The 26,306-nt window shown below is 39.9% G+C and overlaps 1 protein-coding gene across 6 annotated transcripts in view; it reads left to right on the top strand.

The window, feature by feature from the left end:
* Positions 1 to 1,003: 1,003 nt before the first annotated feature.
* The window catches only part of SUCO (SUN domain containing ossification factor), a 39,434-nt gene continuing 14,131 nt past the window's right edge, over positions 1,004 to 26,306 (top strand). For 2 of the 6 annotated variants that reach the window (XM_064147244.1, XM_064147245.1), the window contains exons 1-13: positions 1,004 to 1,283; positions 12,355 to 12,463; positions 13,736 to 13,834; positions 15,122 to 15,264; positions 18,169 to 18,309; positions 18,492 to 18,642; positions 20,568 to 20,688; positions 20,899 to 21,023; positions 21,420 to 21,487; positions 22,148 to 22,255; positions 22,972 to 23,077; positions 24,906 to 24,926; positions 25,139 to 25,194. In XM_064147244.1, the coding sequence (XP_064003314.1) occupies positions 1,219 to 1,283; positions 12,355 to 12,463; positions 13,736 to 13,834; positions 15,122 to 15,264; positions 18,169 to 18,309; positions 18,492 to 18,642; positions 20,568 to 20,688; positions 20,899 to 21,023; positions 21,420 to 21,487; positions 22,148 to 22,255; positions 22,972 to 23,077; positions 24,906 to 24,926; positions 25,139 to 25,194 (1,313 nt within the window). In that variant the 5' untranslated portion in view covers positions 1,004 to 1,218. Of the gene's footprint in view, positions 1,284 to 12,354; positions 12,464 to 13,735; positions 13,835 to 15,121; positions 15,265 to 18,168; positions 18,310 to 18,491; positions 18,643 to 20,567; positions 20,689 to 20,898; positions 21,024 to 21,419; positions 21,488 to 22,147; positions 22,256 to 22,971; positions 23,078 to 24,905; positions 24,927 to 25,138; positions 25,195 to 26,306 lie in introns of those variants that run through there. The other 4 variants (XM_064147240.1, XM_064147239.1, XM_064147243.1 and 1 more) reach the window with 2 other exon arrangements.

Raw genomic sequence — 26,306 nt, 5'->3', positions numbered from 1 at the left:
AGTAATTCTTGTGTTTTTCCGCAAGTCTACCCAACTATGCCAGTAGCAGGGAAGGCATCCTGGGCACGGGCACCCACAGATGCTGAGAGCATGCTCACAACTTCCTGGCCTATATTCCCCCACACACTTCCCACAAGCACTCCCCCAAGCCCAGCAAAGGCACTGTCAGGGAGGGTAATGGGGAAGATCTCCTGCCTGTTGTAGGGATGGGGAAAGGCGATACGCTGGCCTAGCTGCAAGGTCTCAGGCATGGGTCTATGGAAGATACTTTCTGCACGGGCCTGCAGATGCACCCAGCCAGCTGCCAGGCAAACCCTGGCTCGGCTCTTGCTCCTAGAACGAAAAAATACGCACAAACAAGTCGTAAACGCGTCTCTGCAAGCGTGACTACAAACACGGGCCAGGCTACCATCCAGCGAAGCCTAACAACAGCAGCGCCTCACGCCTCCCCTCAGGTCAGCAGGGGCCCGGCGGCGGACCCCAGCGCTTCCCTCCCGCCCGGAACTACAGCTCCCAGCGAGCCCCGCGCGGCCTGCCCCGCCGCTGCGCCACCGCTCTCTGGGGTCCTGGACCAACACCCAATCAGCGCTCCACTCTCTGGGGCAGCCCGCATAGAAGCCTGATCCAAAAAAATGTTAGAAACACCTCATGTCGAAGAGCCTTCTCCTAAAATGTCCCTTACGCCTTAAGTAACGACGCTCCCCGCGCTCCCCACGGCCTCAGGTTTTGCTGTCACCGAGGTTTGTTGCTATAGCGGTCTCCCTGTAACGGCTTATTTCACAAGCGGCCCCAGAGAGGCCCTTGGGGAGGCAGGGGAAGCGAGGGCCGCTCGCTCGGTCCGCCGCCGTGCTGGAAGGGAGAGAGCCAATCTGCGCAGCCAATGGGGGGCTGGGAGGCGGGGCCACGCCGAGCCTGGCAGGCCATTGGTGGCGGCGGCCGGGGGGCGGGGCGTCGCGCCGGGAGGGTGACGCGTATCCTTCCAGCTCAGCGCGTGAGGGGCTCCGTCGCGAGGGGGAGGGGCTCGCGCCGGCGGGCAGTAACGGCCGCGCTCGCGCTGCCGGGTGTCGCGCTGCGTCGGAGCCGCGCTGGGGAGGGGCTGCCCCAGCGCCCGCTTCTCTTCAGCGCCCCCTCGCCGCCCCCTGCTCTTCTCCCCGCCGTCCCTCTGCTTGGGAGGATGCGCCGCCTGTTCTCGGCCGCGGCAGGTAGACGGGGGAGACGATGAGGGAGCCGCCCCGCCGGTTTCTGGCCCTGGGTTCCTGCCTCTTCCTCTGCGCCCTGCTTTGGTGAGTCTCGGCTGCGCCGCTGGCTCTCGCTGTTTTGGTGGGTGAAGCCCCTCCGTGGCCTCTCGAGGGCGGGGGGGAAGCCCCTTCGAGGCTTTTGGGGAAAACAGCGGCGGTAGTGGACCTCCCCACCGGGCCCACCGGCAGCATCGCTGCTGCCACCCTCCCCGGCAGCCCGGGGACCCCAGGCCATGCCGCTGCCCCGCCTGGGAGCCTTTTTCTACCTGAGGATAGCGCCCTGCTTGGGATGCTTAGAGCTGATGGGGAAGCGCGGAGCGGGAAGTGGAAATGGAGATGGTGCTATTGGGGGAAAGTGCTTCCCTTTAGAGAACTAAGAATGTGTTAAAATGCTGGCAACACGCGGTGTTAAGGGGAAGACAGGTAACAGCTTTCGGGAGAGTAATTCCCGCTGCTGTGAGTAATAGTAATTTGCTGCGTTCGTGAAAACATGCGGTGTCAAATGTGGAGTTAGTCCTCAGGTATCAGGGGTTCAAAATTACACTATACATCTCTATATGTATTTGTTTGGCGTTCTGTGTTATTAACAGGAAGGCATACTTGCTTTTCCAGTTTCTGGCAGAACTCTCACAGTGTTTCCTAAAAGACCACAGAGCCTTATTCTTGAAACAGGTATCTCTGTGACCGTCTACGGTTGTGTTAAATTGAAGCAAATAAGCCAGACCGTTTTGTATTGGTAACGTCTTTGAAAGTGTCTTTCATAGCTATTAGTTTAGCTGTATCTTGTTCCAGCACCTTCTGTTTACTCTCTTTTCTAACTTAAAAAATGTGACATCTATTAGAATACAAATATTAAAAGAATATATTTCTGTATGGTAAGTTCTGAGCTTCTTAAACTTTGGCCTTCTTTGATCTCCATGACTCACGGTTTGAGAAATGGTAGCCAGTTTGAATAACAGACTGCAAATACTGAGAGTGGACCAGCAGCAGTGGTTTGAGGTAGTTGTGTATCTGGTGTGTTGCTTTAGAATGTTTCCTGTAAATTATTTGAATAGTCCATTAAAAAAAAAAAAAAAAAGGAAATTGTCTTTAAGTTCTGGATTGTCTCACGGTTGTTTCACGGTTGTTTATAGTTGGATGAAGATGCTTGGCCCCAGACACTGGTCTGTGCAGACTCTGGTGCTGACACTTGCACTACCAGGTTTCATATAGTCCTGGAGCAAATACGGCTCGTGTCATCACGTTTTTGGGTTTAGGAGACAAAAGTGAATCTAAGAAGGGCTTTGGATGCTCTTGTCACGTTTACATTTAGCAAAACTGCAAAAAAAGCTTCAGGACTTATAGGTTTGAGAGCTATGAACCTGATGAACTGTCTCTTGTCAGCTTTTACTTGTTGGACAACTAAGTTCTACTTGTATAGCTGGAACTCTTATTGGGAAGACAGTTCTTGTTTGTTGTGTCTTGAAGGCTGATAATCTGGTTTCTGCCTGGAGTTAATTTTGGGTAGAGTAAGTTTTTGTTGCTATGTTCTTAGTCTACTGTTTTAAAGGAACCGTTTAAGAATTTCAGGCATCTGCTCCATATAGATAAAGAAATACATTCAGCTAGGTTGTTGAAACAGTATACTTATTATGTAGAGCTCAGGCAGCCTCTGTGTTCATCTTGGGAGAAAAAATTGAGCATGCCTTTTTTTTCTTGCTCTTTAACTGGTCTAGGAGCTTGCAGTGGAGTATTTCAATGCTTTTACTATTAAAACACTCAAAGTTCAGGTTGTGTGTTCACCCTGTGTGCTCTGACTGCTGTTGGTTAAAGAGCTAGTAGATTTAGATACTGGGAGGAGTAGAGCTCTAGTTCCCTGGTCTCTGTTGTGCAAGCATGAATTCACACTAGAGTTTAAAATCTTGTCTGCAGGATGGCATTGCAACTCGCTTTAAATTTCAGTAGCCCTGCTGGAGTTGTAATGGGAAGGTCGCGAACTGTATTGATTGCTGTATTATTGCTGGGCTACGTAATGTGATAAGCCACAGCTTATGTGTTTAACTTTTTCTAAAAAGATAATCAGCAACTTTGCTCATAAAAGCAGGTAAGAAGGCTTTGTGTTATGAATGTTGGCACATGTGACAAATGTCGTCATTTTAAATATAGCTGTCTAGAAATGTAGTCTTCCAAGGATTTACTGGTAGTAGAAGAGAAGCTCTTAATAGGTGAAAGTAGTGGTCAACGTGATAGAAACAAAAAAACGGGGTGGGGGAGAAGCCCATGAGACAAAACAGAATTGTTGAAAGAACCCTGCTAGGGCTACCAGGGCACTCTTATTTTCAAATGTGGGTTTAATTTATTTCTTTGATGAAACTAAGCTTAAAACTGACACTTCTTTATCTCACTCACATCATGCATTTTAAAGCTTGTCTAAAGAAGTTTTTCCAATGAAGAAGTATCAGTTGGCAACAATCAAGTGTGGTGAGGGGAAGATACCATCCTCTGAGTTAAACATATGACTGTGTTACTGGGAATCGCAGAATCAGTAAAACCCCAGAAGTTTGAGCTTAGGATTTTCTTAGCCTCTGTCTTTTCAATAAAGGCAGTGCCATGCTCTTTAGGAGTGCAGGATCAGAGAATTACTTTTACTGGAGGATTTCTGAAGCTGGAATAAACACAGTTCTCTGACAAATCTGAACCAGCAAGGTCATTCCCAGGAGTTTAAAAGACTGGGATGGCTGCGTGGGTTTAGAGAAATACTTTGGAGGTAAGACTTAGGAATGTCGTGCTCTAATATGCCTCTGTCAATGAAGCTTTGACTGTGCATGATAAATGACTCCTGTTGGCCTGAATTTACTTTTTTTTTTAAAAAATGCTTCAGTTAATCCAATTGTGTGGATGATCATGACATAAAAATTATTTTAAGAACTTGTAGTACTTTGTAGTTTGACAATATGCAGAGTTGAGCAAGTGGAGTGGATTTAAAAGCTAATATGAATGCTAGTACTATCTGAATTGAAACTAGCTGTGTGTTTGAAGAATAACCTGTATAAATTGATCTGGCATCAGCTTTTGCCTGCTGTGAGCTGCATTTTCAAAGTGATAGCTATGGGTTTAATAAAGAAATCACGCATATGCTAATTTGTCGTCCTGTGATTCATTCTATCCCAGAGAGTGTTTTCTACATCCTGATCTACTTAGCTTTTATGAACTCTTTTATTATCCTTGAAGTTACAATGGCTAAAAGGAGGATAGGTATACGTTTTAGACATGTGCACATCAGAATTGTTTAGTTGTCAGTACGCTGTGAGTGTGCTGCATCAGCAGAGTCAGGCTTGTATCAGAGTCACTGTTTCTCGTCAACCCCCCCCCCGATCTTACAGCTTTGACTCCGAAATTGGCGAAGGTTAGAGTGGATCAGTAACATAGCCAGAAAAAAAAAAAAAGAGCCTGAGTACAAAGGATAGAGTTTGGTACTGCTTTGTTTTCCTAGATATTAATGGGAAGATGTATCTGAATTTTAATGACACAAAATACTACTTTTTTATTTTTTGTTTTACAGTTTTGCTACATTTTCAAAGATTTGCTTGTTGAAAGTGGCTGAAAAACCTCAGTGCTTTACTGGCAGTGTGGTAACATCACTGGTGTTTATCTTGCTGCTCCTGTCCTGTGCAGGCAAAAGCTGTGCAAGCCAGATCAGAGATCACAGTAGAGGTTTTGCTAATTGAACAATTATTTGCCCCATTACTGACTTTAAACCTTAAGCTTGGACCTGTTAATAACAGGAATGTGTTGCATGATAGAGCTGGGAACTAAGAGGATTGTGTTTCTCATATATAACATGCCTCATATACTCTGCTGAAAAGACTAGTTTGGGTACTGTTCATATAATCAAAACTGATGTCAAATTGAAACCAATCTCTAGATACAGAATATCTTGTGTGGAAGTGTCCTTGCAGTTAAGGTTGCTACAAAGCTGCACTGGAGCTTTTTGGAGTCTTAAAAATGAAATTTGAATGTACGTGGTTTACAGCCTGATCAAGCAGAAGTTGCTGTGTTCCAAGTTTGAGCTCTGGTGTCTTATGTAAAACAAATACTTGGCCCAATTAATTATTGACTGTTTACCTTCTGAAATTATTTGAAAGTCAGTGTTTCATGCAGTATCTTCTAAAAGATTTGTCCTAGAAACATCAAATTAATTAGTTGTGCAAGCAGCGTATTAAAGTGGCACTTGCCTCCTTGTGATGTTGCTTGGTTGGTGTGTAATACCCTGCCTGTTGCAATGAGATGTGCCTCACTCCAGCACTGAGCTGAAACTTTTTTCTTTTTTAATGTCTTTCTCTAACCTGTTAACTAGTTCTTTTCCACTTTACTGTTCTTATCACTGAATGCTTTTTTTGAATTTTTTTGCTCTTGTCTTTATACTAAACTAGCTTTTGGTAACTTCTGTGGGTTTTTTTCAAGGGGAGAATGTTCAGGGTCTTTTAAAGTTAACGCTCAAAGGTGCTATAGGCTAAAGAGGGTGTTCTATGCAGGAAAACTTTTTGGCTGAGAACAGAGTAAGGAGGAACTGCAAGTCTAAAAACTTTCTTATAAACCTTGGTGAAAATACTGAGCAGGTGTAACAGACTGATCTCAAAGCTAGTGTAAAGAACTTTTTGCTTGAGTGAAAATATTGATGTAAATGACTTAAACTCTGTTGGAATATCATTAAAGGCTTCCAACAGTTCAAAATTGTCTTAGGTACTCAAAGTAACCTTTGTGGCTTGGCTGAGTTTGAGAATGACAGGCTGTTGCTGAAGTCCTTTAAAGGTAGGAAGTGTGTTAAAAATACATTATGAAATATCTGAGAGTTAGATGATAGTAGCTTTACAGTGATCTAGGGCAAAATTCATGTTACTAAATTTATGCTAAAATTCCATTCCTTGGCACTATGTTCTGCTGTGTTGTGTTTACAGTGAGTTTTGAGCAGCTGCAGCTGCTTCTGAACCTGCTGTCGCAGTATTGTCTGTGTAGACAAGCTTATGAATTCAAGCAATGAGAGGAATCTTCAGTGATGTGTGTGTAAGACATTGCTACAGACTCTAAAAGCCTTAAAGTTTAATCACAGCTCGTGGTTGTTCTACTGTTTTCCTGTAGTCTTGCTGAGCAGTTTGAGATTTACTGTGTTTTCCCAGAATGTGTTCTTTCCCCCATACTCATATGTTAAAGGTAGTAGCTAGAGTATAACAGTGCAGGAAGATTCAGTCAAGCTATAATCCTCAGTGCAGCATTACAGAAGTCTGTTTCTAAGAATGACTAGGAATTGTCTATTCCTTTGACTGTGTCCTGAGAGATGCCTTTTGAGGGCTGAGGTTTGTAACTTCTGCCCTGAAATAGGGCACTTGAGCAGTCCTTTGAAGAAAGAAGTATGAGTTACGTGTTTCAGTGTTACTTTGCAGCATACATCTAATATAGGTTGTTGTCTGTTATGGGCACTGTTTGAAAACACACAGTTTCAGTGCTGGGAGGGTGGCTGTTACCTCAGCAGCCTTTTCTAGGGAAAGATGAGTGATACTGGTAGTACTGTTAGAAAGGAGTGAAGAGGTTTTCTTCAGTCCTCATCTTTAATTTCTGTTGGTTACCTTAAGACAACAGTGGACAGTCATGAACAAATTGTGTCTCCATCTGTCATCTTGAGTCTTTATATCCTTATATACACTAGCTTAAAGCTGACTTTCTTCCCCCCACCCCCAGAAGTTAATGGCACGTGTCAAGACCAGATCGGGGGATGCAGAGAGAAATGTGGCTGGAGGTTTGATGCAGGACTACCACTTCAGTTAGGAAATCAGTTAAATCTGATCCAGTAGGTACTGCAACTGTATGCAACTGTAACCTTGGTTTGCAGTCTTTGCAAGTTAATGCATTTTACATGCTGAAAGCAGTATTTTAAGCTGATGGCTGGAATCTCATTGTCTGAAGCAGTGAAATTCAGTATTGTCAGGAGTATCTTTGTGTTGGTCTCTGCTGACTAAGTGACGTAACTGTCTTTTTTGTGCCACGTTCCAGTTAGGAGACAGTTTGGAGAATGTGCTCTTTGCACAGAGTGGGCAAGATTTTAAAAACCTAAATAATTTGTGAAATGCAGTGGGTTGGTAAAGGATTTGCAAAATCCCTACAGTTTCCCTTGGTTTGGGGTAAATTTGTAGCATGCAAATCAAGTTAATGGGTAGTTGTAGTAATTGAGATCTCTCAGTACCATGCTGACGGCATCCTTGCGTAGTCTAGACCTGTAGGTCTTATCAGTTTTTTCTCTCCCTTAAAGGCTCATTATAATTAAAATTATTTTAATTTAAAATTATTTAAGAACCTGGTGATCGTCTATGGTAATAAACAGCTTATAAATGGTGTGTGTTTTAGTGATTCTTCATTGGATTTATCAACACTGATTTCCACATCACATGCAGAAATGAGTGTTGGAGGAGATTGTGCTGAAACAGTGCCTCGGAAGTAGTTTTCTGACTGAAACAATCTCGCTTCTAAAAATCCAATCTTCATTTTCTGAGTGATTGACTTTGTTCTGCAGGCCCTTTTAGATACAAGTGCCTCTTGCTGAACTATTCTGAGAGAAAGATTGATTCCCCAGAGTTAACTGGGGAAAGGATGAGGGTTCCCTCCTTTTGCTGTTTGCATTAGTAGTGTCTGGAAGGCAGACTACTGCTAACTCCAGAGTCTGGTTGTGGATCTGCTGAGTTTATTCTTACAGGCTTTCTTTTCTCTTTGACAGGCTAGTGATGGCAGACTTGCAAGATTTTCTTAAAAGCAGAAGATACTTTCCTGCCTTTTTTGCCCTTTTACAACTTTTTTAACCTGATTCATCCAAAAAATTCATCTTGATTCTGTAATCAATACTATAAGTGTTAGCTAACAAATAGAATCCTCTGTCTCTTTTGTAGATCTACTTTGCCAGTTCTCTGGCCTCTAGGACCAAAATTTACCTGCCTATTCTGAAGTGATGCTGTGAGTATTTTCAGTAGAGAAGTGTCACATGGCAGGGACAGTGACATCTCCATTTTCCCTCTTGGCTAAAAGCCCCATCACTGGACATCTACACTTGTTGGTAATACAACTCTGAGAGAGATGCACAAAATGCCAGTGATCATCCTGGAAAGAGACTGTTCCTTCTGCATTCAAAGACAGCTTGATTATCAGTACACTAGTGACAGCTTCCTTTTATTTGCCCTGGGCTTGAAATTACTCTTGCAGGTGTCAGCTGTAAGTTGTTTTGAGCTGCCTCAGTCTCCTATTTCCAGAAATAGGTCTTGTCTGGGGAGAACTTAAGAAAACTCTTGAATCATTTAGAAGACAGATGTGTTTGAACTGAATCTTGTGGGAGTAAGAGTGTTTTTGTATGAGGTCTTTGGAAAGGAAAGCTTAGGCTAGTTTTCTCTGATGATATTAAACATGGAAAACCTGCCCTTACCTTTGCTAATTTGGATTTATTTTTGTATAATCATAACTAGCATTTTTTTTCTTGCTGGTTGTTTACTTTCTACTTGATTTTTATGCTTGTCAAAACAGTTATCACTAACTTCATCATCTGATAGTGTTCTGCAGCCTTCTTCACAATTACTGAGTTTGAGCCAAGTTAGAATTGGACAGATTCACATGGCATCTACTCTACAATTTCAAAACTGCCTACACTTATGAGTTTCAGCATGTTCCTTTTCAGAAACATAACAGCCATCAGCAGAGCGTAGCTAATTGTATAGCAGTGAGCGTACTGTGCCATTCAGCTAGGGCTGAGCAGGCTTTCTGCCTCAGAGAACCACAGTGTGTGCCTGACCTGTGAAGAGTAAAGATTCCACATGCACACCCCCACACCTCCTTTCTGTGTCTGGGCTTGCAGCTTTTTGCTTTTGGATTTGTTCATATCAAGCTGAAAAATTAGTGGTGTGTTAGAGAAAATTGCTTTTGAAACACTTTAATGATGTGCTTAAGACTTGTGCGTAAATTGTTGTTCTTTGTGAGATTTAATAGTGTCTGCTGTTTTCAATCATGTTTAGCAAAAATGCAATTAACTGAAAATTTCTGTAGGGATGCAAGTCACTAACTGTTTTGTGTTTGGAGCAATCGCTGTAAAGTACTGCTACATTGTTAACATCATTTCAAGATATACTTTGTACCTGAGACAGTATATCTAGTAACTAATCTCCTGTACCATTTGAGCATTAGATCTGTTTGCTTCCAAGACAGCATTGAAATATTACTCTTTTGTCATGAGAAAGGGAAAGATGTATTCATAGATGCAGAAGCTGCTGTGCTTTCACTATGCATGTTCACTCAAGGCAAATTCTGTTCTCTGTAAATTGACATTTAGGATTTTGTGTTCATTGCTTTGATGCATCTAGGGAAATGCCTTTAAAAAAAAATATTTATTGTGGGCTATGTAATTTAACAGCCTGTGGCTAAAGAGGCCTGTTGAATAAGTATGCAAAATGTGAAAAGACAGGAGAAAAGGAATAGTAATGATCCAGATAAGATGATTAATTTAACTTCGCACAGTCTCACTTAGAGTTGTGCTCTTGTGTCAGAGCTTGATACCATTTGTCATCTGCTGCAGCAGGGCTCTGGTTGTCCTGTGAGTGCACGTATGCACACATACACAAAATTAATTTGCAGCCTCCTCCCTTGCTTAGAGGGATCATGGGAGACTGGAGGCATCATGTTTGACTTGAGGAGCAGAGAGAGACTTATTTCTGAAAATAAATCAGATTTTGGATAAAGATTATGTCAGAATAGCTTAAATCTGTGAGCTGTCAAACAGTATTCTTCTAAAAGCTGCATTGATGCATTAATAAAGCATGTTTTGTTGCAGTAAAAGTACCAGCATTTTAAGGCAAGAAATGCCATTTGTGCTAAGTGTTTTTTGTGACTGCAAGTTCTAAAGTAGTTATTAATGTGGTTATGAAAATACACCTTGTGTTTTAAAGTGCTGATTCACAGCCAATAATACCTTTCCTTTCCTACATTAAAGGACTTCATAGTGCTGTGTACAGCTCACTGAAGTTCCCCCCTGAGTGTAAGCAAAATAGAAATAACATTTATGTGCATGTATAATGGAGTGGGATGAGCTGCAGTTTGTTCTGTATTATTTTTTTGTTTCTTTTATATTTTTATGATGCAAGTGCCCTGTGTTCTGCTCTTCTGAGGGTGAGATAACTTGGATTTCAAATGGCTCATGTCTCGCTAACCCTCTCTGCTGATGTGAGTAGAAGAGGAGCCATAGATTTATAGCTGTACAATGAAAGCCCAGTAATCCTCTCTGCTGATGTGAGTAGAAGAGGAGCCATAGATTTATAGCTGTACAATGAAAGCCCAGTTTTGTGATTTCCGGTAGTGTGGGGAAACAGTGCTTCCTCTGTGCGTGTATATATATATATATATATATGCATGAAACTGGTTTTAGTACTAGGCTGGTCGACTGCAGCATGGGGTTTTTGTTAGTGGAGTTAGTTATACACTGCATATACTTTCCACTGAAGCTGATCATGAAGTTAGAACAGGTAGCAACTCGAATTCTAAATACTAGGCTGTTCCCAGTGATGTAAGCAAATCCTGATCTACTAGTATTCTGGCTATTATGACTGGCTAGTGAGGCTGTTTTGTTTCCAAAACTTGTGTCAAAAGGAGGTTGTATTCAGATTTCATGTATGCTTAAACATCTGCTGTAGATCTGTCTCTTCTTAGGAGGAGGAAGTGGTAGCCTTTATTCTGGGATGCAGAGTAGTGTTTGTGTGAATTGATGGGGAGGTCATAGTGATCACCTGGTTGTCATGTAAGCAGCATTTCCTGGAAAAGTGTTTTGGCTTTGAAGTAGAAGATGATTCTGCTGGTCACGTACTGATGAAATTCCACTGAAAGCTCAATTTGCATAGCATTTTGCTGGGCTTATTTGAAGGCTGCATGAAGACCTTTGCTGGGCTTTGAGCCTCCAAGCCTAATGGTTCTCTGTGCACATGTTAGCTAGGATATGTGGAGCCATGCACTATAAGCACCAATAACAGTTCTGGTGCAGATGTTTGTCTAGATGTTGACTGGTTTTCTACAGAAATAAATCCATTTCTACTGAGACCAAAACTGTTTAGAACTGAAAATGCAAAATGAGCCTTGTACCTAAAGCCAGCACCTGGTTTGTCTTTACATCTTCACTGGGCTTTATGTGTGCCTTTCTCTAATTCTCTTAAACATGCTTGATGTTGACTGTACAACATTTTCTCAGGTTTGAGCAGTACAGGGAAGTAATGAGCTTTCTTTTTTTTTAATCTGTGGCTTTGGCTTTGCATAGTAATAATCATGGCTAAACATCCCATTGCTGTAGGACAAAGGATATCATTGATGGAGATTATTTCTGGCTTGCAGTAACTTAATTTGTGTCAGTTCCTACCTTGTGGTGTGATATCACTCCTGTTACTGTTTTGGTGATACTTTCGTCTTCTGAAAGTAGTGTATTTGAGACAGGGACCTGCTGGAGAGAGTCCAGCAGAGAGCCACAAGGATGACTGGGGAACTTGAGCATTTCCCTTATGGAGAGAGACTGAGAGACCTGGGACTGTTTAGTCTAGAGGGGAGAAGACTGAGTCAAAATCTCATCTGAGGAGTGGGTGTCAGGTGGATGGAGCCAATCTCATTTCGGTGGTCAGCAGCAATAAGGCAAGGAGCAGGAGCTACAAACTGGAACACGAAGGTTTCACCTCAACATGAGGAGAAACTTCTTTACAGTGAGGGTGACAGAGCACTGGAACAGAGAAGTTGCAGCCATCTTCTGTGGAGACTTTCAAAACCCACCTGGATGCATTCCTGTGTGAACTACCCGGGATAATCCTGTTTGGCAGGGGAGTTGGACTCGATCTCTGGAGGTCCCTTCCAGGCTCTTAATATTCTGTCATTCTGTGTATTCTGTTAACCAGTTTCTTTAAGTCCTTTGATAGTTTTGATAAATAAGTGCCTATGAACTGTATGTGTGTATGTTTATTTTCTAGGCATTTTATGGAAACAGTTGAAAAATGTTGAGGGGGACAACATGGAGGGAATTAAAAAATATAATTTATTTGTTTTAAATCAAGACTGACTCCCTTTTTCTTTTGTTTTTAAATAGCTTTCCTATTTGGCATGTCTTTTGTAAAGACAGTCTTTCGTCATCAGTGCAGTATGCTACAGGTGATGCTTGTACCCTGGCAAATGATGATGAAAATATCCAGGAAAAGGTATGCTGAATAAATCCTGTTAATTAGCTACTCAGTCTGACTTGACATTAAATTTAAACCCCCCTTTAATTTATACACTATAATTCATAAAATCATCTTGGCTGGGAAGTTTATTGTATTGAGTTTGTTCTGAGAAGGGAGATGTTATATTCCGATGCTTTCCTTTAAGGTTGTTGCAGTTATGACAATACAGCTGGTCATTTTGTGTATGGGCAGCCAATAGGAAAGTTAGTAGTGGTGGCTCCATTAGATGAAATGGTCATCAGGAATGGCACGTGGCTTGTTAGAGATTGTGGTAGGAGATGATGACCCAGATAAGTCTAGGCCAGAGTTTGCCAGTTGCGTTTGTTGCAACCCAGTGCACAAATGATTGCTGTCCTAAGTAGAAGACTTGAGAATACTTTGTTTTATTATGTCAGTATGTATCACTTTGTTTTCTGTCTAATAGCAATTAACAGCACTAAAATATGTTCACTAGTGTTTCACATGCAAGGTTCTGTCCTTTTTCTTATTTATGTTAAATTGTATTTAACCTGAAGTGCTGAGTAATCATCTCACCCTGATTAACTCATGAGTTTCTTCATATTGCAATTTGGTAGTGAGTTCCCAAGCTGGTGAGTCATATCAGAAAGTCGTGGTAACATCCATAAGTAAAGAATCAGACTTATGCTAATCATGGGTAGTACTGATATTACTGGTTTTCTCATTTCCTCCATCAGTAAGCAGTAATGCTAATTGTGGTCCTTATCCTAAGAAAGCTTTAATATACTGCATCAAATGTGGAAAATATATTGAGCCTGACTAGGGAAAAAAAACAACTTTAAATACTCAGGATTTCTTAATATTCTAGTTCTACCGATAATCTGCTATAAGTGAAATTTGCCAAGTTTTATTTTTAATGATTGTTTCCTGAAAGTCACCTGAGGACTTGTTTTTGGGGAGTGGGTTCCTTCTGTTTTGAGCAGCAAGTTGATGAGGGGGGATCCATCAACATGAGATCTTGTCAGAATGATTAACTTTCTTTGGCTCCCAATCAGAATGATTTTAAACAAAGTTAATATGGTCTTTCCTGGGAAGATTTAACTGAATTGCTTTAACATACTTTAGTCTTTGTCCAGATGAGATTTTAAACATGTGGGCAGTGGCTATGAAGATTCATTTAGCTTAACTTCTTACTGATATTTTGATTGTTGTAAAGGTAGTAGTATTCCCTTCACTAGAACAGAAGTCGTGTTTTACTACATGCTCACTGTTGGTTTACCTTTATACTAGAGTGAAGAGGCTGGCCCAAAACTGGAGTCTGACCATACAGACTCAGGTACACAGAGTTCTACGGAAAAGCTGCTTGTTGATTTTACAAAACCTGACCAGGCAAGACTTTTATTTCATTCCCCCTGTACATTCTTCAAATGCTTCTTGATTTCAGTCTTTCATTTTGGTTATCTAAAGCTTGTAGTAACTATCTATCACATTCCAGTTGCATGCAGAGTTGCTGTCAGACTCATGTTTCCAGTGAAGGAGAATGTGTGAACTGACAGATCTTGCATTGCCTACATGCATAAGGAATTAAAAAGAGTAATTTTATAGTTGTATGGAGTTACTAAATCTTTCAAGCTAAATTAAAATTGGATGTTCTATATAATTGATGTCTCTTTGTATCTAAAACATAAAACTCCTTACTGAGGTCTCTTTGGTACATCAGACTTGATGATCACTACAGTCCATTGTAGACTTAATCCTTCATGGCTTCTATTTGTTTGATTTCCTTTGCTGAAATGGTAAAAGGGTTGTGTTTCAGTTCTGTGTGTCATTAAGTCAGTGTTTGAGGTCAAATGTTACAAAGACCACTGTTAAAGATGATTTGATATGTTTTGTGGATTACAAGACCACATACCTAGGATGTGCTTCCCAGTACATATTGCATGGGTTAGATATGTAATTCTATAGGAAAACATTCCAGATCTGTTCAGCTACGTCTAATTCAGCTAATGACCAGAGGCTCTTGTTTGGTAGTATTTTCCATTGCTGCAAGAGCTAATCTGACCTGTTTTGATGCTTATGTACTTTTCTAGATATAGAAAACCTCATTTTGATTATGCTGTGCAAGAGTTTATGAAAACTGGAGACCAGAATAAATAAGATTCAAAATTACTAGACTCTTGAAAGTGATAAGCAATTTATCTCTGTCTTCAGCTACAACGGAATAGGCTTCTAAATCGTTTTGGACCTTGATTGGAGTGATAAAATTGACAGCCTTCCCCAAAATTAAGCTAAGGCTGAAAATAGTAAATATAAATTTTATTGTAATAGCACATGCAAACAGAAGAATGTATTTCAGTTGCTGGAATACTCAAAACAGGTGTTCTTGTGGCTGTCTTTTTATAGAAGTTGAGGAAGTTCTTGCACATACTTCAGTTAATATTTTTAAGTTTCTGTTGCAGACCATGGAATAGTTTTGCAACTGTCTCAAAGTAGCACTGAGTATCCACCTGGATTTTTGGAGAAAGAAAATTTGTTTCTCAGCTTCTGCTGTCTGGTTCTTAGTCTCACTGATGGCAGGAATCTGTGCTGTTAAATCTCTGCATTAGATGTTATTGTATGAATGCTTTTCCTGTTTAAGTTGTAAAAAAAGTATGTCCATCTCTCATGTTTTCTTAGACTACAGCAATGAGTGATGCCAGCCAGACTGAAGTTGAGACTCTGCCTTTAGTAGATTTAAGTGAAACTTCTAGCATAGTTCCAAGCACTGAAAACATTTCCAGTTCACCTACCTCAGAGATGCCTCCAGTCTCACAGCCTGAGTAAGTTTTTGGTTTTCTTTGTATTTTAAGGTATCGTTTTGGTCTTTAAGAGAACATGACTTGATCTGATGTTATTCAAAAGGCTGCTTAGTAATGTTAGATTGCTGCGTGATTCTTCTGCTACATGTTGATTTTATGGAGTCGATGCTAATGGAACATGCCTCTTAGTGTGTGAATTAGTAGTTGTGTACTTGTGTGAAATGTCATTACCAGGATCAGTTTCTTAGCTGCTGTTCTGACAGAAAAAAAATCTGGCATCTTATGTGCTAAAAAATCTGTACTATGAAAACCCTCTGGTCTTCAGGATTTCTGCCCTTCACACATGTGCTTTTGAGGCTGCGTCAGTTTATGTTTAGGAATTGTAGAATCACAAAATTGTCAAGGCTGGAAAGGACCTCAAGGATAATCCAGTTCCAACCTCCCCTTGCCAAGGCCAGGGACACCTCACACTAGATAAGTTTGCTCAGAGCCACATCCAGCCTGACCTTAAAGACCTTCAGGGATGAGGCTTTCACCACTGCCCTTGGCAACCTGTTCCAGAGTCTTACCACCCTCATGGTGAAGAACTTGAGGGTGGTGAGACATTGGAAGAACTTGCATAATTTTATTTCAGACCTTAACAACAGAGCAGTCTCAAAGTTCTGATCTTGACAGGCTTTGGATTAAATAACAGATTTTGGTATAAATGCAGCTGTGACAGTTTGTCATTCTGGTGTTAGTGTCTGGTTGTGTGTATTCAGTTGTGCTTAGTTTTATTCTCCATTTTGTGGATTGCTGTCCTATCAAATAGGAGCTTGAGTATGGGAATTCATGTGTTTGCTTCTACTTTGACAGAATTCTCCTGGGGTTTCCAATGTGTGCTAGGGGGAATATATATAGATATATTCTTCTGATTATCTGCTGATAATGATCTGATATTTTGGGAGATAAAAATTCAGCACATTAAAAGTTAAGTAGGTTTCTTTTCAGCAGTGTGTTGTCCTATTTGTTTTGTTACTTTTTTAAGAGTCAAGTTTTTCTGGTTTGTCAGATTTAGTTTCTTTAACATAGGAAGGTCTGGAAATCTTTGCTGTTTCATCTTGCCTAATGTGCTAAGCAAGATCAAGTACTTTGGTACTTCATGAGTATCTTCAATTGCAAATGTTCAATAATCACATTTCCCAAATTTGTAGTTATTTTAAAGCAAAACTGGGATTTCAGGAGGTCTTTTTATAGCACTTATTGACTACTGTACTGTGTAAATGCATTTAAAATCCTGCTGTTGTCATTCCAAACTATTTTTACCTTGCAATGAATCTTTTTCATTAGAGCATTGATTGTAGCTTTGCTATACAGATCTAACCTAGAGAAAACATACTGAAAAACAATCTGACCTCCTCTTCTAGCTGCAAGTGGAGAGCAACCATGTGTAGTGGGCTTGGTAATGCACTTGTATAATTCAGACAAAGCCACTAACAGATGAAAGTATTCAAAGGGGAGTATTCAAATGAGAATGTTCAAAGGTGCAGCTTTAGGCCTGTGCTGCTTGCCTTCTGCAAGGATTAATTACTTGATGCCAGTCAGGTGCACTCTGATATGAGAGTATTTTTAAGTTCATATATGAGAGTATTTTTAAAGTTCATATGTGTCCCATATTTAAGTCACTTGTCATCTATCCACTGAGATCAAATATATGTGGAGTTCTTTAATTGTATCCATCGATCTTCCTTTGGTCATTAAAGTGCTACACACAGAGCTAAATTGTGCATCTCAGATGTGTTCATGTCAGGCTGTTCAGAGAAACTGCTCCCTGCTTTCAGCTAATAAATTCTTATATTCTTAGTGTTTGTTTGATTTTGCTACTTAGCAAAAAGTCTTGAATACCTGTGAGAGTTTTTGGTTTTAATAGTATGGGAATTGCCATTTAAAAAGTACTGAAATTGGCTCTGTGGTTTTGTTGCAGTTGCTTCTGTTGGTAACTGCAGCAAAGAATCAGGAAGATCCCTTTTTAAGCTGCTGACGTACTGTTTGTGTTTTGACATCTGTGTCATGTTATTGGATTAACCTAGTTTGCTGCGGGCTTATGTTGATGTTTAGGAGGCAGGATAAAGCCTGCCCTCAGATTGATCTAGGCTATAGACCAGATCGATGTGGGAGTCATCTCAGTACTGGATAAATAAGGACAGCCACAGATGTTAGCAACTGGAAGTTATTTGTTCATCTTCTGCCCACCCATTCCATCATTCCTAGAGAGAGGCTTTATTTTCAGTTTCTGTCTTGGATTTGTCTGATTCAGTGTTCTGCCTTTCAGGGAGAGAAGCAGTAAATTTACTGGGCTGATTAGCTAGTTTGGGCTGCTGATGCGGCTTGGATAATGGTCTGGTGGTTTACCTCATTTTTATTACACTAGGAAAAAATATCTAGTGTACAGGCAGAAGTCTGTCTGGCTGTACTGTGTATGGTTGTGCCACTTCTTTTCTCCTAGTTTTAGCCAAGTTCTCTTCTGATGATTGCCCACTGGCTTGAAAACATTAGGAGCTTTTAGTGATGGACTCAGTCTCGTGTTTCATTCCTTTGAAAAGGAAAATTGCTGGCAGTTGGGTAACTCTGAAGCTGTTCTTAATTTGTAGCAATGACGGGAAGAATTATCCTTCACAGTGTTTGGTTAGATGTTTTGGGACATGAGAAGCCAGCTTTGTGTTCCTTTGAGACAAACAGTCTGGAAAAGGAAATTCCATTCTTATATGAGTACAGCTGAGAATGCAGCTCCACAAAGTATAGCATTCTTCATCCCTCTTTTCTCGATTTATTTCTGTAAGACTGTTGCTTTTTAAAACGTTTTAAATAGCTTTAGTGTTATGGTTGATTAGTGAGGTTGTTTACATTACCAAAAGGGTAAAATCCAGGTTTTTTCTTTTTCTTCAGTGCAATAGAAAATTCCCGTGCTGATATCCCTGTAGTCAGCTCTAGTGAAACTGATCAGTCAGAACCTGACTGCGATATTGGTGGAACACTTGAGGCTGAATTGCAGAGTGAACCTTCCTCTTTTGTCAGTCCACCAGAAAGGTGAGCGTTGAAATTTAAATAGATGGTGAGTTTGAATAATTGAAAAGTAATTGTTCCTTTCTGCCCTGGCTTGGCAACAAACATTTGTAGGTGCTTGCTTATCTTGATATTTGTGTGATTAATTCTGCATGTGGCTGATAATGTGATCATCTTATATGTCTTAATAGTATGAAAACTTGCAGCCTTGCAGGTCAGCATATAGAGAACATATCATCTTCACATGGCAAGGGAAAGAAGACAAAATCAGACTTTGAGTCAAAAGTTTCAGCAAGTGAGAAGGGGACAGATGAGCAAAAATCGGCTCTGAATGCCTCAGAGAACTTAAAAAGGGAGGTAAGCAGTACTCATACCCACTCAAGACACACAGGAGCCTAATACCCTCTGTTAAGTTATCACCATTGTGAAAGATGAATGATAACCATCTGATGCTCTATAAATGCCCAGCCCTCACATTTTGAGCATTGTAGGTGGATCTGGTGTTGTCATCTCCACAAGGGAGGATAAATTGAGAGAAAAGTGCAGTGAGCTTGATCCATTGGCACTGAACACTTTTTTTTTGTATGAGCTAAGTCTCTTTAATATGAGACTCGGGGAAATCAAATAACTATCTGAAGTGGAATCCAGAAGAAATCTTCATATAACAGATAGTTAAGATGAGACTTCCATGGGATGCTGTGAATGCTCCAATTTTTACATAGGTTTAAAAAACCCAAAATACCAACAACAAACAATCACAAACAACAGTAAAAAACCCTCAAACACCATCTGGAGGCTGTTGCATGATCCAGGTAAGTTTGTAGAAGAGAAGTCTGAGGTTTGAATCTTGACTGAGTGAGGAAATTTTTGAATAGCAAGCAGATAACTGGAGGCAAAGATGACAGTTGGAGGAAATACAAAGCATTTAGTGTGCTTTTATTCTTTCCTAGGTAAGTTATTTGTGGGATATTTAGCTAGACAGGTCTTTGATTTAACTGTGTGACTGCTGCTATGTTCTTACCGTGAGGCACTTCCTAAAGCTTACATTTTCTAAGTAGGTGAAGAATAACCAAGGTCATAGCAATACCACGTTTTGCTAGTTGAGCTTCACATGATGTTTAAGCTGTCACTAGTAACTTTGCTAACTCTGTTTTAAAACACATTTCCAGAGATCATTGAACAGAATTCAGTGTGCTTTAGTCACATACAGTCACAAAAAGTCTTCAAAAGAACTTACTACAAAAAAATTGGTGTAAACTAGTATTATTTTTAAAAAGGCCAAAATTTTCTTTCTTTACTCCAAGGTTAAATTGCAATCTTTAAAGTAATTACATCAGGTATTGACCTGATGTCATAGTTAAGCAAGAGCATGATTTGGCATTGCTTACTCAAAGTTTTGACTTGGCACTTTCATCATAGTTCAAGGAGGATCTTATGTCCTGAACTTTCTTTGGAGAGGAAGATACAGAGGGTTTTTACAGGGTCTATTTTTGTGTATGCCATATCTAAAATTTTGCTGCAATGTAGTCATGTGAAGAAGTCTTGCATCACATTTGTCCAAATACATGGGCTTGGCTCTCTTTGAGGGCTTTCATCTACAGAACTATGTGATAGAATTCTTGTTTTAAGTGCAGAAAAATTATCAACCTACAAACAAGTTGTTCTGGAAACTACCTGTAAAATGTAGTCTACAAAATAACCTATATTTGAAATGTCCAGGACAGGTTTTTGTACATCTGGTGATGTGCTAGAAATTTGTTTGTATAATAGGCAAGCTGACTTGAAATGGTATAACATATGGTTAATTTAAAGGGGTTTCTGCTTTGTCAGGCAAGTCCAATTAAATTTTCTTTGCTTATTAAACATTTAAAATATTATAAAACAATATCTCCCTCTGATGTTGTTTGAGGTGGTCAGAAACTCCAGAAGACCTCTGGAATTCTGTCACAACCAACATTCATATTTGAAGGTTTTTGCTACAGAAATTTTTCCACCTAAGGAGGTAAAACAAAAATTTGGAAGAAAAAAGAAGTTTTGAGACAAAATGCTTCTGTTTGGCTTAATGTATTTAGCCACAAAAATTAGCCTCAAAAATGAACAAAATCTTAAGTGAAAGACTTCTGTGAGGAAATAAACACATGTTTTTTTCAGGCTTGTGAGCTTACCTTGGCAGTAAGTTTTTAACATAGGTTCAAATAGTGCATCTACTGTTGACTTGAAGTTCATCTTTATTTTCTTGGATACTGAAACACATTCACAGTTGATGGTTTGTTCTTTTGTAGAAAGACTACAAGAAAACAGGAGAAATTGACCCTACATCAGTGATGACTCCAAAGGACCCTGGAGACATTCCAACATTTGATGAATGGAAGAAGAAAGTCATGGAAGTGGAGAAAGAAAAGAGTAAGTTTAAAAATCATTGGTTTGGTCTAAATACAGACCACTTTCATCTTTGATTAAATCATATTTGACTAGTGAAACTGTTTGGAAAGCAGCCTGGGACAGAACTACATAATTAATAGCAGTTATTACATAAAAATGGTGAGCAGAAGTTCACTGACAGTGAAAATGCTGTTTGTGTTTCTTATAGTAGCAATATTTTCTTGTTCCTAGGTCAGTCAATGCACCCTTCTGCAGTTGGTGGGCAGCATTCCACAAAAAAAGTCCAGAAAAACAGAAATAACTATGCCTCTGTAGAGTGTGGTGCCAAGATTTTGGCAGCAAATCCAGAAGCAAAGGTAAGTGTTTTCTAATTATTGTGCGTTCTTTCAGTTTACTCTTGGGCAAGAAGCTGTCCAAAGTGCCCTTAGCTGAAACTGAACACTGAAGTAATCTTTTTATGGTCAGGTTCGTCGTGATTTTTGACTTATAAAAAATGGTTCATAAACTAAAGTGAAGGTGGAGCAAGGTCTACTTACTACAGAAACAACAGGTTGTATTAAGCAGCTCACCATAGTAAATAACCTGTGATTGTCCCAAAGTAGCACAGCGTACTGTCTCCTTAGATGTTGTGAGACTTGGCAGTAGTCTAAACAACTAATATGAAACTTCTTTTTGGAGAGAGGGGAAAACCCCTTGGTGCTGGGTTAGTATCAACCATACAACTTAAAATACTAATTCTCTTCTTTATACAGAGCACTTCAGCTATTTTGATGGAGAACATGGACCTTTATATGCTAAATCCTTGCAGTACTAAAATCTGGTAGGTTACTGAGCCTTGTTTGTATACAGGAGTGGTTATAATTTCCCATTGGATGGGACTGTATGTGTCCTGTGGGAGTGATGTGACCTTTGTGTTGCTGCCTAATTTGTGTCTGTAAGGAACTCTCATGGATTCAGCACTAGATGCTTTATGATGTCCCCCATAGAATTCTGTCTCTGATGTTGAGAAGTAAGATTCAGGGGTAGCTTAGGATTGCACTTTACTCACTTCAGTATTTGTAGGTTTTGCATAATTATAATGTTACAGAAGAGAATTCCAGTGAAGAATTTTATTTCTTTCTCCAGCTGTCAATTACTTATAGGACACAGGATGAGAATTTACCATGTAACAACTACTGTTTCAGGTGTGGTTTAAATGATGCTTGCTATCCTTGGTTATTAGTTCTGTGCATTGTTGTCTTTGAGTATAAGATGAAGGAAGCTCTTAGAGGTGTAGGTGGTGTCAAGTTACTGAGCTAGATATGCAGGTAAATGTCACTAGTGAGTTGAAGGGAGCAGCAAATGATGCCTCCACATTGCACAGCATTTCCGTAGTGTTCTTTTATACCTAGTGAAGTATGCACTGAAAAGGTAAAGGACTGAAGACTGCAACAGCAGAAGGCAAAGTGCTTTTAAAGATTATTTCCTGTTTGTCTTCAAGGTTCGTTATTGAGCTCTGTGAACCAGTCCAAGTAAAGCAGTTCGACATTGCAAATCACGAATTATTCTCTTCCACTCCTAAAGACTTTCTGGTGTCTATTAGTGACAGGTATGTGGTCAAAACTCGCCCTTCTGAATGAAAAATGAAAGAATGATTGTTAAATGGATGGCTTCATAGAAGATGCTCTGTGTATGTCTCTTATTATGCAAAAAGTAATTGTGAAATTATAAGGGGGGGGTTGTGTGTATTATCAGTTAAGGTATGTTTTTCCATTGAAGGGACAACTGTGAGGTCCTAGAACATGTGGCTTGAGTTCTTTCCATGCTTCCTGTAACTTTTTTACTTCTGATGTGTGAAAAAGAGGATACCCAGCACAGTGCATCCAGAAACCCCCCCACTTTCTTCTTCAGTGCTTAAAATGTGTAGACTCTGATTTTCAGCACTTGAACTGTTGTCTAGTTCCAACTGTTTTGCTCACTTTTTTTTTGCTGCTTGCTTTCAGTAACCTACTACTTAGGTGTCACATTGTTCTGTGTGCATCTGAGGTGACTGTTTTCCACTCCAGAGCCTCCACTTTGCGGGCTGGCTGAATTTCAGTAGTTGGATCCAGTATAGGGTTTCACGCCTCAAGGACTTGCAGACTGTTTTTAATATGTGAAGAGATAACTGATGAGGTTTTGTATTGGGACTAGCTTTATCTTGTGACTCCTCTTTCCCTAAAACATACATTGCTGCTATCTTGCAACTGAAAGAAAAAGGAGAACTTTTCTGTGAACAGTAGGTTCTTTCATTTCTCTTAGCTGATTCCATTGTTTCTTTTCTAGGTACCCAACAAACAAATGGATTAAATTAGGTACTTTCCATGCCAGAGATGAGAGAAATGTCCAAAGCTTTCCTCTGGATGAACAGATGTATGCAAAATACGTTAAGGTAACTTAACACTGCAAAAGCTTCTCAGGAAGGAAGGGTTTGTTGTGCTTATTCTGTATAATAGCATCCAGAGAACTCTGTAACCAAAGCATGCCTTACTATGAGTTGTACTAGTTTTGCTAGTGACAGTGGCCCTGGTGTACTAGATCTTGTCACACAATCATAAGTGTGCTGTCTTCCTCACAATGGTGACAGGATCTGGAGAAGCATTTGGTGTCCAAACACATAGCTTGTGTCCAAGGACATACTTAGTTGATACCTGAATTAGAATTCAATATTGTCTGGCTTTTTTTTCCTTACTTAACCAACTGTCTCCTGAATGTAAGATGAGAAGTATTGACCTATTTTGACTCTTGGCTGTATTTGCTTGTATGTGTGTATATATATATAAAATATATATATACGTGTGTGTGTGTATATATCACACTCCCTGGAGCACAGATTAGAATATGCCTCCTTTCCTTTTTTTGGTACTTTTGTGCAAATATTCTGCTCTGCAGTTCAAAATGAATCTGAAAGAGTGAGCATTTGAATTCTGGTTCCCATCAATAGACTCAAAGTGCAGTTGTGCTGTTAGTCAAAACTGTGACTCATGGAAGTTGCTTAGATTACTGCTACTGGAGGACTTGCCATGATCTCTCTGCCTTCAGAATAACTAGCAGCAAGCTCTTTGCTCAGGAGCCTCAGAATAAAATTCCATCGATAATGTGAAAATATTGGGACCCTGTGGAGGCTTGAATTCAAATAAAGTACAAACCTTTTAGGTCCTCTTCAGTGATGTTATCTTGCTGCCAACAAAAAAAAATTGTACTACTGAATGATAAATGCTTTTGTGAAGTAGCAGCTCAGAATGATAGTTACCTAACTACCCAGAAATCCTGCATGAGTCACAGCATGAAGATTTAATTTTTAATTCTGCTTTCTGAGTGAATTAATGTCCTAAGGTAGCTGAAATCTTGCTTGTTGATGAAGTGTCAGGTTTACATTAGATGCTTCAGCCCTTAGTCTCTTGGCAGATGCAGTGTTCTGCCTTGAGCAGTGTCCACACTAACATTTTCAAAAGGTTGTTCTTGCAACATTTTTACTTCATACCACAGAAAGTAAGCAAGCTGAGGTGTGCCTAGGCTGCAGATTCTTGAAGAGGCTTAATGATCTTGTATCCAAACTAATGGAATTTTTTTGTAAGAATGCTTTTATGGGAATAGTTTCATGACCTTATTTGCAGGTCACTTGTCAGTTGTGTCTACATATTGGTTTAAGAAATACATTTTACACTTGCAAATTAGCTTAGATTAAATAAAGACTAGTGTGTAGCCAAGCTCTGAATAGAAATACATTGATGACTGAAGCTTTCAAGTGTATCATCAGATGCTCTATACATTTTCTTCCAGTATCACTTCTATAAATTGAAGCATATTGAATGTGAAGCAGCAGTACATAGTGTGTGCTGTGAAGGACTTTTTTCCTTTGGAGTCACTTTCTGTAATCTGTGCTCTTTAAGGGGGGGGAGCAAATACACTTATCACTTAACACACTTAAGTATTCTGTCTGCAATAATGCTACCTAGAAAAATTGAATAACTTGTTAAGTTCCTTAATAAAACACTTGTTGCTTGTTACTTTTAATCTGCAAAGGTACAAGGGCTAAATGACATTTTGCTACCTAAGACAGATGAAGCAGCATTGCAACTTCATCTTTCATAACTTGTCATCTTGGCCAGTTATAGTACTGAATTAAACCAACCAAACCTGTAATTGCCTGTGGCATGTGTTCATCCTTTTGTACTGACATCTTATTTTTTTTTTCCTCTCTTCCTTTCTTGCTTCAGATGTTCATCAAGTACATAAAGGTTAGCAAACTCTTCTTTTGGAATGATAAATGCATGGGGCTTGGGGTGTTTTCTGCTGCAACTCATCACTTTAATGCATGGCAAGAAAAATCTTTCAAAGGCTTTTCTGCTATGGGTGATTTGCAGATTTCCTGAATAAAAGATTGGATTCATGTGTTAAATGAACTTTTGACTCTGATTCTTGAGGGGTTTAAGTACCTTTTGTTCTTTAGGTGGAGTTGATATCACACTTTGGATCAGAACATTTTTGTCCTTTAAGTCTAATAAGGTAATATCTTAAGCATTTTGCCTTATCTTTCTACCTCATTGCAGTGAGAATTAATGTGTTTTAATAACAGTTGGGCAACAATTTCTTGTTTTCGTCTTAAGTTTTGTGATGGTTTGGGTGTTACCTGCCCCCCCCCCAACTTTAGAAATTTTCCAGACTAGACTCAGCTGGCTCTGGAAATTGAATGAAGCTTTTACATTTACAGCTTAGCACAAGACACAATCAGATATTTGCAATCTATACAGTTTTACACAGAAATATACAAGGTAAAAGGTAATACAGAAACACAACACCTCTCCCAGAAACCTGAGTCCCCAGGAGGGGCTTCCAACCACCCTTCCACCTTCTCCCACCCACCTCTACTTTACCCCAGACGTTGCCTTGTGCCCAAAAAAGAATGGAGGGTCGTCCAGGGGGGTTAGGAAGCAAGTGGATTAATCAGAGAGACGAAAGGTGAGGTTAGAGTGATGCAGCCCAGAGCCGGGACAGAGAGCAACTACCTTATCTATGTTGGGATTCTTGGTCTTATACATCTCAGCAAGCCTATGAGTGAAGCAGACATCACCATTGTTTCCCCTTCACAGCCTGTAATCTATTTCTTCCCACCAAAACATTCTAGCTAGCTTCAAACCAGCACAAGTTATTTGCAAATACTGTAAATTGAAGTAGCTGCCTAACTTAGTGTGCTTCACATCTGTTCAAAGAAGCTTTTAGTCTTTTGATTCTCCAGTGCGTAAGGAATAGTTTATATTTGCAGGGTGGATGTTAGGGAAACAGGAGTGCAAAGCAGCCTTACAGGAGCCTTTGGGGAAGCTGTTGTGTCTCATACCATCCCAGGTACATACAGTTAGCAATGTTTGGAATATCTAAATCAGGACAATTGTGTGTAATTCAGAGAATAATCAGCCTCTGTACTAATTTTAAAGAGAATGTCCAGAGGCAAAGATAGAGGTGTAAAAGCTCATGGAGATCTTAAGAAAAGGAAGTCTATATATGAGTTCCAGTTAAAAAGGGGGAAAAGTCCCCGGAATTACTAGAATTAAAAACAGGATTGTTCTTTGGTGCAGCATTCTGTGGGCTTTGGGGATAAAAGTTTGAGGAAACAAGCATAC

This window comes from Pogoniulus pusillus, chromosome 8 (assembly GCF_015220805.1).
Source record: "Pogoniulus pusillus isolate bPogPus1 chromosome 8, bPogPus1.pri, whole genome shotgun sequence".
NCBI classification, from domain to species: Eukaryota; Metazoa; Chordata; class Aves; order Piciformes; family Lybiidae; genus Pogoniulus; species Pogoniulus pusillus.
Note: the sequence above shows the minus strand (reverse complement) of the source record. Positions and strands in the feature narration are given on the sequence as shown.